Source organism: Physcomitrium patens, chromosome 11, assembly GCF_059467195.1.
Source record: "Physcomitrium patens ecotype Gransden chromosome 11, ASM5946719v1, whole genome shotgun sequence".
Taxonomy (NCBI): domain Eukaryota; kingdom Viridiplantae; phylum Streptophyta; class Bryopsida; order Funariales; family Funariaceae; genus Physcomitrium; species Physcomitrium patens.
Genome location: NC_143420.1, coordinates 3,062,277 through 3,075,100, shown reverse-complemented (window position 1 = coordinate 3,075,100; position 12,824 = coordinate 3,062,277). Strand labels below are relative to the sequence as shown.

The 12,824-nt window shown below is 42.3% G+C and overlaps 1 protein-coding gene across 3 annotated transcripts; it reads left to right on the top strand.

The window, feature by feature from the left end:
• The first annotated feature begins 51 nt into the window (after positions 1-51).
• On the top strand, positions 52-11,570 carry LOC112288662 (uncharacterized). Of its 3 annotated transcripts, XM_090254079.1 has the most exons (23): positions 100-190; positions 923-977; positions 1,321-2,532; positions 2,854-2,966; positions 3,273-3,481; positions 3,909-4,160; positions 4,394-4,519; positions 4,687-4,745; positions 4,932-5,031; positions 5,346-5,457; positions 5,780-5,989; positions 6,301-6,625; positions 6,827-6,944; positions 7,180-7,288; positions 7,396-7,667; positions 7,773-7,900; positions 8,089-8,323; positions 8,773-8,961; positions 9,168-9,451; positions 9,738-9,948; positions 10,244-10,486; positions 10,707-10,786; positions 11,067-11,570. In XM_090254079.1, exons 3-23 carry the CDS (start codon positions 1,664-1,666, stop codon positions 11,212-11,214), a joined length of 4,392 nt encoding a protein of 1,463 aa, XP_090110205.1. In that variant the 5' UTR covers positions 100-190; positions 923-977; positions 1,321-1,663; the 3' UTR covers positions 11,215-11,570. The 3 variants fall into 3 exon arrangements, with proteins under 3 accessions (XP_024388875.1, XP_024388868.1, XP_090110205.1); XM_024533107.3 differs by lacking the exon at positions 923-977 and having other exon boundaries at positions 52-190; positions 9,741-9,948; XM_024533100.3 differs by lacking the exon at positions 923-977 and having other exon boundaries at positions 52-190.
• Positions 11,571-12,824: the final 1,254 nt, after the last annotated feature.

The following is a 12,824-nucleotide window of genomic DNA, read 5'->3' as shown; positions in this document are numbered from 1 at the left end:
GTCAAACTCACCCAGCTGGACCAGGCCCCTGTTTCCGCGCCTCCCGCTCTTCGCAAATTTGCCAGCCTCCTCCTCCTCCTCAAAGACACATGTCATCGCAAAGTTTTGAATTAGCTGCGGCGTGGATGTTGTTCTTTCCATTGTTATTACATTTGTTGGCCAGGAGGCGTGCAGAATCTGTTCTGTGCCGGTATGTGGGCGCCTTCTTTATTGTCGTAGTAAGAGATGAATTGGGTGTCAGCTTTGTGCGGTTGCTTTTGGCCTCGTTCCGATGGTGTGAGTCGTTAGGTTGAAGTGCTCCGAAAGGATTTAATTTTTCTAATTTATCTATGAGATTTGAAAACTTGGGTTGGTTTCTGAGGTTGTGGGGAGGATTCCGAGATGGTGTGGTGGATTGAGTGGCGGTGCGAAGCAGGATTGGAATCGTGAAGCTGTTTTGAAGATTTTTCTGATTGGTATCTGGAGGTGCTGAGGAGAGGGAAGAGTAGTTGCTGTGTTGATTGACGACGAGGGAAGTGTAGTGTGCTGTAGGAACGGTTAGGGGTGTGAGGCTTGAGATTTATGGAAGAGTGATTCCAGATGGCTAGGGTATATAATTTACTTCAAGAAGATAATATACATTTTAAAGTTTTGGGGATTGATTGTATAGGTGAGCAGCTGAGATCGTGGTATTGAAGAGTGGAGGTCGAGAAATCTAGTGTTGAGGTTGTGGAGTGACTCCTTTTGCCATACTCCACTCGTGATGATGGTCCCAACAGGAGAGCAACTTTTATGGGATTCAATTTCTGTCGGAAGCAGTTAGGGGAATCTCGTACTTTAGGGTATTGTGGAGCAGAAGTCAGTCAATTTTTGATGTCTGCAAGAACTTGATGCACTTTTTTTGCGGGCCATTTTATAACGTCAGAGCTCGAAATATTTGCAGATTTACAGGTTGGCATCGTTTGCAGATAAATACCAATTCACGGCCCACAGTACATGTACATTTAATCGGTGCTTGATATGCCACTCTTGCGTAGTTATGTTAGCCAGTGGTAGCTGGTTCAATTACCGAGCGAGTGCGAACGCATCTTAGTGTTAGTCATGGGTTGAATTCTGTACAGAGAGTTTCTTGGAAAAATTCACTTAGTATTAAATCTTATAAGCATTCGCGAATTAGTTGCAATTCGCATTATTGTCTAGTTTGCACTGAATTTCTAGGTTAGACCTTGTGTTCAACTCGCATCTATGAATAGACCTCGCATCGTCGGATGGGACTACACACTTCGTGACAGCTTATTTATGTCACAATCTGAATCCTTGCTCAATGTTGTTTTGTTTCAGGTGGTAACTTAAGCAAGTGCAGTGGATTCACGCACTCGTTGGAATCTAGCAATCACTGTTACGATTCAGCATTTGTCATCAATCCACAATTGGTCACCTTCGTCGAATATATTATCTAAAATCTAGTCGGAAGTATTTTAGTGATTACGGCTGGGCAAGCAAACACTTGGAGGTTCAAAGCCACCGATGGCATAATTAGCCTGTATATGTGAAATAGGGTGGAAAGTGATCATTTCGGGCACTGCATCGGCATTTTCTTTGCGTCATCCGTTCTGCATTGGTGTCCGTTTCACACGATGTTGGAGCCCAAACCCTAGTGATCGATTTACTATGAGGGTGCAGAATGGCGGCCCTTGGTTTCAACTCCACCATCATCGGTATCTTGATCTTGTTCTTGCACGTAGTCTTTTATTCCAGCTGCAGCACATCGGACCATGCGGTCGCTTTGTGGGTACCGACAAGGAGCCTGATACGAGAACCTCACCCTGGTGGGAGACCTGATCGGAGACTTAGGCAGAGCCCGGGAACACCACTAACTCCCGATGTTTACCATAAGTATGCCGAACAGTCCCTGACATGTGAAGAGGATTTATTGGGGGCGGGCTCTTTGGAAACGGTGTGTGTGCTCAAGCAATCCGTGTCCTTCGCTGCAGATGAAACCTTTGTGGTCGGAAATGGAACCTTAGAGATTCAACCCAACGTTTCTATCTCGTGCATCAAATCTGGGTGTAGTCTAACTATACTGCTAGATGGGGACCTGAATATGGGTGAAAATTCCACCATAAGAAGCAGTTCGTTGTGGATACAAGCCGCTAATGTGAATATAGGAGATGCTGCCAGTTTGGACTCCTCTGAGTTTGGAGGAAAGCCTCCGTCTGGTGCTAGTGGTACGCCGTCTGGAATTGACGGAGCAGGAGCTGGTCATGGAGGTCGGGGTGCGTACTGCGTGAAGGATCACAGTAAAGAACAAAGAGATAGCTGGGGTGGTGATATGTATGGCTGGTCAACGCTCATGCAGCCGTGGTTTTACGGCAGCAGCGGTGGAACTACAAGTAACACCTCTGATCTTGGGGGTAAAGGTGGGGGCAGAGTGAATGTCACAGTGATGGGAATCCTAGTGATCAATGGCTCAATTGAGGCGGATGGGGGCTCCGTTGGGGAAGAGGGGGGTGGTGGATCTGGAGGCAGTCTTTTCGTGCGAGCATCTAGAATGTAAGTTATTTAAGCTTCCCAAGTAGCTGGATACATTCGGTTGTTTGTTTCAAAAGTTTGGATGAACTCAGTGTGTGTGGGTTAGAGTAGTAGATGGTGGTATATTTATGATTTTGGTTGGAGATGAGGTCTTTTACTCAATTTGGACAGATTCTTTGCGGGTGAGCTTGCCTGGTTTTGCATACGGTTCTAGATGCTCAGATTTGAGGTGGTGGTTGCAATGTGATGCAAATGCTTTCTGTGTTATCATGCTGTGCTGTTTTCAACTCCACTTGGACAGAAGTTTTTGACGGCAGAAGATCTGGTATACCTTGAGTGCAGAAAAGGGAATGGACAAATCAGTGCTATTGGTGGTTCCGGTCGAGGAGGTGCTTCAGGAGGGCGTATTGCAATTGACTCCATGAGGCTTGATGGTGTGACTGTCCGTTATCATGGTTAGTTTTTCTGTTGACTCCAAGAGGACTGATGTTGTGACTTTGCGCTTACTCTTGATGAGCACAACTGTTACTAAGTTCTTGCAATTTTAAGTTTTTATTTTATTTAATTTTAATTTTAATTTTTTTGTTGTGCTTATTACATGTAGAACAGAGCGATGAAACTGTAGAATGAAAACCATGTCCAGGCGTTTTGGTTGTAAGCTTATACGTTCATTTCATGTTGAAGCTGGAGGTGAAACGAGGTTCATAGAAAGTTTGTTAGGTGCAACTTGATGAAACACTGCTGTTTTCAACTTCTGGCAGGTGGGGATAGTTTAACCTGTCTGCAAAACAATGGGGCCTCAGGCACACGGTTTGACATTTTCTCGGCAACCTTATATGTCTCTAATAGCAACAAGACAACTTCTACTGACACGTTACTGCTGGAGTTTCCTAACCACCCTTTATGGTCCAAAGTGATTGTGGAAAATAATGCGAGTGTATTAGTCCCTCTGCTGTGGAGCAGAGTACAGGTACCTGTTTGAAATTAAATCTGTCCCGGCCTATTGTTATGATCTTTCCTGCAATATTGCTGCCTCCGAATCCAAAGAGATTGAGAAAGGCATCATCTATATTTGGTTTAGATTTTTTGTGTGTGATAATTTACTAAAAACCTTTTCTATCAACTTCAAAAAAGATTTGATGTTTCGGGAAGATTCTCATAGTATAATTGGTCTTGTGAGTGTGGATTAAAGTGTTTTTTTAGATTTAAGTACTTTGAATGTGTTCATGACTGTTGAAGGGGAAAATGAAGTCCCAGGGTTTTCCGATGTTTTCCTTGTTGAAGACACTTAGAAACTATTGCTGATATAATCCTTTTGTTAGACATGGGCAAAACAGATGAGCTTTTTCACAAGTTTTCTTATTTGATGTTCGCTTCATGGCCGAAATTTGATGCAGGTTCGTTCCATGATTACGTTGCAGTCGGGAGGTCTCCTTAGTTTCGGCTTGGCTTCATTTTCGAGCTCTGTGTTTGAGTTAGTGGCAGAGGAGGTGCTCATGAGTGATTCTACGATCAAGGTGTATGGGGCTCTCAAATTGACTGTGAAGATGCTGCTCATGTGGAACTCGACCATCAAAGTAGATGGCAATCCCGATGATTTTATGTTGGCTACGTCCACTGTTGAGACCAGCAACTTAGTTATTTTACGGGTGAGTATGCTGAGCTTTCTTCCCACATGCAACCAGTTCAAATTGAGCCATTGTCGTAAGGATTCTGTCATGTGTGTTTTAACTGAACAGGAGATGCAAAATACCCTTAAAAATCATGGACCTCCGCATATTTTAAAATTGCCATGTATCGTCTATATTTTAAAAAACTATAGTTATTGTTTGCAATATATCATGAAGTTGTCTTTGTTTAATGGCTATCCTGATCATTCCAGGAAGGGTCAGTGATCGAATCAAGTGCAAATCTAGGAATGCATGGACAGGGTTTGCTGAAGCTCTCTGGTCCTGGTGACATGTTAAGAGCACAACGACTTTTTGTTTCATTATTCTATACTGTGCATGTAAGTCGAGTTCGAACCTTATATTGCGGGAACTCTTATACATGAGACATCTTTTTGGAATGGGTCATTGTACTTTGGTTGTTCACCGATCCTTTTGCTTAAGAAATCCCTCATGTGGTATGTTGATAAACCAAGCTTTGATGCTAAGGGATAAATTTGGTTGCTAGGTTGCTAAAGGAGCACTGATGCAGGCGCCACTTGAGGAAGACTCTCCAATTAAGGAGGAGTAAGTTTTTGTACTGTCTTTGTTTCTTAAAATATATCGAATTGTATTTCAGAGTTTGGTGCACGATTTTTAAGCTTCACAAACTTCAACGTGTATCCAAGTATATTTTGCTAGGCGATCGTTGTATCACTGTGAATACACTCATTCCCTTATGGATTTGTTGTCATGTGAAAACTGTATACACAGGATCTCAAAAATTTATTGTGAAAACAATATTTGCCCAGAAGAGGTGCTAATGCCCTCTGAAGACTGTACGCTGAATGTCTCATCCCCATTCACAATGCAGGTATGGCGTATTATTGGTTTCATCCTTCTTTACATGTTCGTACTGACCTCCTGAATGGAACTGATTATGAATTGTTGCTTTTGTGAAGTGTAAGTAGGCGTTCGTCCTTTAATATTCCAAGCAATACTGATGTGCTGGGCACCAGCTTCCAGTGAACTTAAAAGTCATACCTGGGATTCTATGCTGTCTAAAGTGCACCAAGATTCATTTAGTTCGCAAAGATATTAGGGCCCAAAAATCTGAGTGTAGTCGGTGATTCTAAGAATGTAAAGACAGGTACCGTCGTATTAATGCTCATCAACGCCTTTGGTCAGATCTGCCGTGTTGAAGATGTGCACATCAATGGCACTGTTTTGGGAAGCGCTGTTCATGTACAGCGAGTCAAGACAATCTCAATTCGAGGCCTTTTTTCTTCGTCATCACTAGGTGTGTCTCTTTACGCCTTGAAGCAGCCGCATGCTGTGCCTCAGCGTTCGAGAAGTGATACACTTTTGAGTTTTTCCACTGAGTTTGTGACTTTCAATTGCAAGTTCAATATGTATGTCGAAGCAACTGTGCGAGCTTCTCGAAGCTGGATTCTTATTTAAAGTTTTACTGATATTGAAAAGATCTAGAGCCCCGGACATGGTGATTTGAGGGATCCGATGTGTTTACATTTTGTCAATAACGCTTTCTGAACCTTCTGTAACTGGTGACGTGAGCTTTCTTTCAACCTTTCTGGAACTGATGTAGTGTATGATTCTGTCAGGTTGTGAAGGAGGACTTGGAAGAGGAATGATTGGATCAGCTGGTGCAGCAGGTGGTGGTGGCCATGGTGGTAGAGGTGGTAAGGGCTATTACAAAGGCCATTCTGCCGATGGTGGTGCAATCTATGGCAACCATAAGCTTCCCTGTGAGTTCGGCAGTGGTAGTGGCAATGCAAGTTTTGGGGACTCTACGACAGGTGGCGGTATCATAGGTTTGCTACATGCTGCCCACCACCATTCTCATCAGTTAATCTTACTTTTGAAAAATCCCAATATATCATGTTTCCTTGGGCATGCTACTGCCATGAATCCCATGAAGTTGCTACTCAATTAACATACTTTCTTGACATGAATTTCATACAATTGTGTGATCTGCATGTATGAAGTGGCTTGTCTGGACTTGGTGAGCACCACTGTCAGCATTAAGTGATATTGCTTGACAATCACGTGCACTTTCAATTAATGTGACGTGTGTTCGAAGACGTTACTCAACTCGGTTACACACTGCGCTGTGGCTTTGCAGTTATGGGCTCTAGCGAACATCCTATCAGCAAAATTGAAATTTTTGGAGCCCTCTCTGCGGATGGTGGGAGTTTTAATGCATCGCAAGGCCATGCTAGGGGTTCAGGGATGGGTGATCCAGGTGGAGGCTCTGGTGGTAGCCTACTTCTGTTTCTGCAGACATTGGTCATGGGGAACGAATCTATACTATCAAGTGCAGGAGGTCACGGTGGTCCAGTGGGTGGTGGAGGCGGTGGTGGTGGCCGACTCCACTTTCATTGGTCCAACATTCCCACGGGGATTGATTTTGTCCCCATTGCTTACGTCAAGGGCGTCTACCATACCAGGTTCTTACACATTCTTTCATGAAAGGAAAGAATTGGTTATGATTAAGACCTAATTTTCAATTTTCAACTATCAAAGCAGGGACCTCTAATCCTTGTCTGATAGGAAGATAAAGTTGAGCTAATTAGAGCTGTTTGGATGTATAGACGTGTAGCGGTCGTATGTGTCGAAGTTGATCTTGATTATTACTGATGTGTGAACAGGGGTGGTCATGCTGGAGAAGACGTTATTCATCCTGAAGGTGACAAATCTGAAAAAGGAGAAGATGGTACTATAAGTGGAATTGATTGTCCACCTGGCCTGTATGGCATCTTCTGTGAGGTTTGTAACCTCTTTGCTGTTCTGTTCAAGTGTGTTTCGTCTGTAATAGCAGCACGTGATTTTGGTTAAAGTCTCCAATTTTAAGGAAGCATGGAAAAACTGTTTTTAGTAGGCTACTAGCTTCAGTTATTGGAGTACTTGCAAATGCTTATGCATTAGAATCTTAAAGTTGTGGACAAAACTAGCTAATGTACATCAGTTTTTTCAATCTGTATATTGGGTGTTATCATAACAGGAGTGTCCAGTTGGAACGTTTAAGAATGAGACTGGCTGGAAGCCTGAGTTGTGTAAGCCATGTCCACCTGAGAATCTGCCAAGGCGTGCTAATTACACATATGCTCGTGGTAACTTTTCTCTACTTTCTGAGTTACTCTTAGATCCAAGTTATATGTTCTGTACTGGCTTTGAAGTTCACTTCGAGTTAACATGCTTATGCTGATGTTTTTCACAGGGGGTGTCGTTGAGACAGCTTGTCCTTATCAGTGCATTTCAGACAAGTATCACATGCCAAACTGCTACACCATGGTGGAGGACCTGATCTACACGCTTGGTGGTCCTTGGTTGTTTACACTTTTGCTCTCAGTTGTCATGGTTGTTTTGGCTATGGTGTTAAGTGTTGCGCGAATGAAGTTGGTTGGCAATGATGACTTCACTGGACCTGCTCCTACACCACATGGGGGACATATCGATCATTCCTTCCCATTTTTGGAGTCCCTTAACGAGGTTTTTTTCCTTCCTCAACTCCTACAGTTGCTTCACCACAGCTTGATTCCAACTGTTACTTACCTGGAGTGTCCTGTGCTGAAAATTTTAAGATGTTTGTTACAGGTGCTTGAGACTACGCGAGTGGAAGAGTCACAGAACCATATACATCGCATGTATTTCATGGGCAATAATACTTTTAACGAGCCATGGCACCTTCCTCATTCCCCTCCTGAGCAGATTATGGATCTTGTGTAATTTCTTATCTTTTATCGCATCCATTCGTCAGTTATGCTTTGGCATTTGACATACTTCCTTTTAAATGGTTGCGTCTGAGTTTTATCACTTGTTTCAGGTATGAGATGTTTGATCACTTGAGCAATGCGTGATTTGATTGTGTAAGAAAGTTCTTTTTGCGCTCATATGTGTCCTTGATTGGCAGTTATGAAGATGCTTTCAACAGATTTGCAGAGGAAATCAACTGTCTGGCAGCTTATCAATGGTGGGAAGGATCGGTGCACAGTATTTTGTCAGTATTGGCATACCCAGTCGCATGGTCATGGCAGCAATGGCGTGCACGTAAAAAATTTCAGAGACTGCGGGAGTATGTACGCTCAGAATACGATCATGCATGCTTAAGATCTTGCCGATCTCGGGCACTCTATGAAGGGCTAAAGGTGACTTATTCTGGACTTTCGGAATATCTTTAAGTGCACAGCTGATTCAATGTTTTTCCGAAAAATAGTAACACGGTCATGTCTTCATCCTCACTTATGAGATAGCCCGTGTACACCTCCTATCTTTGTTACCATGAATTTTGAAGGGAGTAAACCTATTGTTTATGCCCTAGGTTTCCGCTTATTTACGTACTGCAACGTGATTATTAATCCGTCGCTACTTTTTAGGTTCCTATATACATGTGTACAATTTGACGTGCATTGATGATTGTCTATATTACATGACTCTTGGCTGGTCTTTCTGTGAGAATACAGCATTTGTGCTGTTGGTGTTCATGAAAACGAAAATCTAATACTCATCAGACTTTTCTGAGCTAAACATGATTTACGGTGTTTGTTGTTGTTGGAGGGCTTTGAATGTATCCAACTCTCAAGCTTGGTCTGTGCAGGTGGCTGCAACACCTGATTTGATGCTGGCGTATATTGATGTATTTCTGGGAGGAGACGAAAAACGACCTGATCTGCCTCCCAAGCTGATGCAAAGATTGCCAATGACCATCATTTTTGGGGGCGAAGGCAGCTATTTGGCTCCTTACAGCCTCCACAGCGACAACTTACTAACCAGCCTAGTTGGCCAGGTAAAATCCTTTGTCATAAATAATAGAAATGATGTTTACTCATTTGATTCACAAGTATACGTGCGCTAGTTAATCCAATTCGTTGATTCAATTGCAGTTAAGCTGGCTTTCTCATCTAGATGCCGTATGGAGTTGCATCCATTGGTTTTGTAGTAGGTGCCATAATGTGTATGTCGTTGAATATGTGGTGTGGTTTATGAAAACAGGCTGTCCCTTCAACAATGTGGTACAGAATGGTAGCTGGTCTGAATGCGCAGTTACGAACAGTGCGAAGGGGATCCCTTCGCAGCAGCTTACTGCCTGTCATGAACTGGCTAAGTACCCATGCCAACCCAAGGCTATCAACTGTTGGTGTTCGAGTGGATATGGCTTGGTATCAAGCTACAGCCACAGGCTACTATCAGCTTGGCTTAGTAATGAATCCTGCTGACGATGCTCCTCAGTCCTTGCAGTTTCCAGATGAACTAAGCCCAAGTAGTTTTTCAAGGAGGTGCTACTACTAAACTAAAGACTTGTTGTCCAATCGATTGTTTGAGTCATTGCTGGAGACTCTTTCAGTACCTAGAACCAGTATTAGAATTCGATCTATTCAAATGAAATTTCATCTAGCAGTGCAGGAGTATGTCATGTCGATGCATTTGCCATCGACGAAAGGGATATATTTACAGTGTTGGATATTGACGTCTCTTTTTGCTTTCTTGGGCGCATCTTTTGAGAATTGTCCTTCACGTATGCTACTCTACTTCAGAAACTTTACTAACTTATCTTTGGTGCAGTAGAAATTATATCCCATCAGACCAGGATGGCAGATTCAATGCACCCCAACAATGGCAGTTTAGTCACGGTTACTCTCAATTGGGCTTTTCAAGGCGACGAACTAGTGGTGCAGTTATAGATCCTACTAATCTACGTTCACTGGAAGAAAAGCGTTATCTATTCTTTCCAATATCACTTCTCCTCAGGAATGCAAGACCAGTTGGTCATCATGTAATTTTTCTTGACTTTTTTCTTTTTTGATCTGCTGTTATGCTACATTGATGCTTTGGTGTCATATTTGCGAAGCATTTGCTGCTTTAGTTTTGATGAAGAGAGATGACAAAAAAAAAAGTTGCATTTATTCTTGTTCTTAATTACAAGTTTTTTCAAACCATCATAATTAATCCTAATCTGCGTAAATCTTGCCAAGGAGTCACGCAAATAGGACAACTGTTTAATTTAATCCTACAGTGTGCTGGAGGATCTGTAATTGTTTCTTCGCCAATCACGGTGATTCTATGTGCAGGCTTCTGTGGGACTCGTTATATCTCTGCTGCTGCTTGTGGATTTGAGTTTGACACTCCTGATGCTGCTCCAGTTTTACTCAATATCGTTGGGGGCAATGCTGGGAATTCTGCTGGTGCTACCTTTTGCATCAGTTCTCCCAAGTGCTGCGGGACTGAACGCTCTTTTCAGTCATGGTCCTCGAAAATCTGCTGCTCTAGCACGGATTTATGCTCTCTGGAACATCACTTCGTTTGTGAACCTTGTAATTTTTCTAATCCTCACTTCTGTCATTTTCCTATGTCCAGCACAGCTTTTGTGTCCGATGATTATCTACACACCTATCACTCTACTTTTAGTGCACTGTAATCAGTCATTGTCCTGCATTTACCTTCTGGGATTTTGAGGCATTGGATTTTTGAAAGGGCGAGGTCAGAATTGTGGTACGTGGAATGATATTAATGCTGCTTTCATTATGGGTGCAGCTGACAGCATTTATCTACGGATATATTCATTATGTCATGAAGTTTGGTGCTGCTGGTTCCGATCTGCAGGGCCTCAATTCGTAAGTCGCTTCTTATTCTTTCGAGCGTTTGTTTTAATTTTCCGGTTCCACTCTGATCAAGATCCGAATCACTCACGGAGATGAGCTGATAGTGTCCATAGGGAACAGTGGTACAAAGTGACACTAAATGAATATGGAAATTCCTAATGTCACTGTCCTAATCCTGGTCAATTCCATTTCCCACACTCATTTAGTATATATCGTGACAGTTATTCATCGTCATAAGATGTTAATCAAAAAGATATCACGTAACTAACCCGGTTCTTTTGGCTATACGCAGGGAAGAGGAAAGTTGGTGGCTATTTCCGGCACTACTGGTTCTGGAGAAAAGTGTGCAAGCTAGAATGATTGATCTCCATATTGCCAATCTTGAAATTCAGGACCGCTCTTTGTATTCAGAGGATGCCAGCAGATTCTGGGAATCTTGATTAAACTTGTAGTTTATTGTAATGTTAGACTGTCAAGTTGCCGTCCAGATGGGAGTGAACAAAAGACGAGGCAGCTACTGTTTTTTCTGCTGAGGGGATGGTTGTGGAGAGATGCCTGGATCTATAATTTTTGTGTTAAGGATTCGAAAGGTCGCGCGTTGGAAGGTGGCAGCTAGCTTAAGGAAATATCGATTTGGCATGCTATTGAATGGCTTTGAAAGAGTTTTGTTAGACGTAGGGGGGTATATTATAGCAGGAGGCAACACAAGTAGAGGCGTTGTGAGTGTTCATATTCTGTTCTACAAGTTCCACAATGTATTTGTAGACCAACTTCAAGGTGCATTTGTTACAGCTTAGTGTTTGCTTAATGTTCTCAATGGTATTTAGTCAGGTTATCATTAACTTGGTGGGGCATTTTGGAATTGGCCCTAAAACTCTTGTAGAATTTATTGTACAGATCTCATTGGCACATATACTGATTCTTCAAGAATGCGGTTCTGATAAGTGATTTAAATTGGCTGGAATCGTGTTGCTGTTACTCTTTTTTATTCTTTGTTTTGTTGTGTGTGTGTGTGTTTTTTTTTTCCCCTTGCCTCACACTTTCGGTTGCAGCGTGGGCAAGGACATTAAAAGCACTTGGTCAGGATTTTCCTGAAGTTGCAGCGTTGCAGAAGTTGAAGTGATGTCCCATTTCGAGGTTGTAACAATTGTGTGTTGGCTTTGATTGATGTTTGTTTTAAGTTTACAGGGTAAAAGGTAGCAGATATGGCACTAGGTTATGTGACACCGTATTCTATGTTCAGATCAGCTGGTGTCAGTTCTTGTCATTCACTTATCACACAACAGTGCATATAAAAAATTCTGTTACAGATGGAAATGAAATCCACAAATGTATCCTTCCCAAGCATTCGTTTGCTCACTGGATGAACAATGGAGCACTTAAATCACTATTCTATCAACCTTGAAATTGAGTTGTCACGGTTAAAAACCACTGGGCATTTGACAGTCTCGTTCATTCCACGTGAAAAATGAGCTCAACCCAAACCACAAGTGCAACTGTGACCTCCAATACATACTTGCAATTGTGACCACACAAGCCGATCAAACCCTTCCACATAAAGTCCACATCCCAAGAGTCAAGTAAAATTGTCCAGTGGATAGAATTGTGTGTACAGAACCAGAAAATCCATTCAACTCTCATTCATAAAGCCTCTCATTCTCGCAGTAGAGCCAAGCGTCTCTCATTCTATCAACAGGACAAATTCAACCAAAAACTCGTCCTGAACTGACTCTTCCTCTATCATCGAAGAAGCCAAGCCGCAGGAACTGAATCTGGTTTATCGCCATCCCAACTCAAATATCTCCCGACAAATCGTAGAAACATGGAGCTTTTTCATGGGCATTAACCAAGCGGAGCATTCAACACTCATTTCACTCATCCAGTATCTACTTTTGTTGTTTGTTGGATATACTTGCCTATCAACTACTTGTAACAAATCATCCACATGAAAACACCTTTTGATAAAAAGGTAAAAAGGTAAACAATAACTTTATTTTTAGTAAATACCAAGTTGACACAAGTTAAATCCAAGTTGATATAAGAAAAGCCA

What these genes read in the sequence shown, in the direction of transcription:
- LOC112288662 (XM_024533100.3), top strand. Translation starts at nt 1,664, where the DNA reads ATGGCGGCCCTTGGTTTCAACTCCACCATCATCGGTATCTTGATCTTG. An exon ending in TGCTGTGGAGCAGAGTACAG is followed by an intron (nt 3,482 to 3,908) that starts GTACCTGTTTGA and finishes AATTTGATGCAG; the next exon opens with GTTCGTTCCATGATTACGTT. An exon ending in CATCCCCATTCACAATGCAG is followed by an intron (nt 5,032 to 5,345) that starts GTATGGCGTATT and finishes GCCTTTGGTCAG; the next exon opens with ATCTGCCGTGTTGAAGATGT.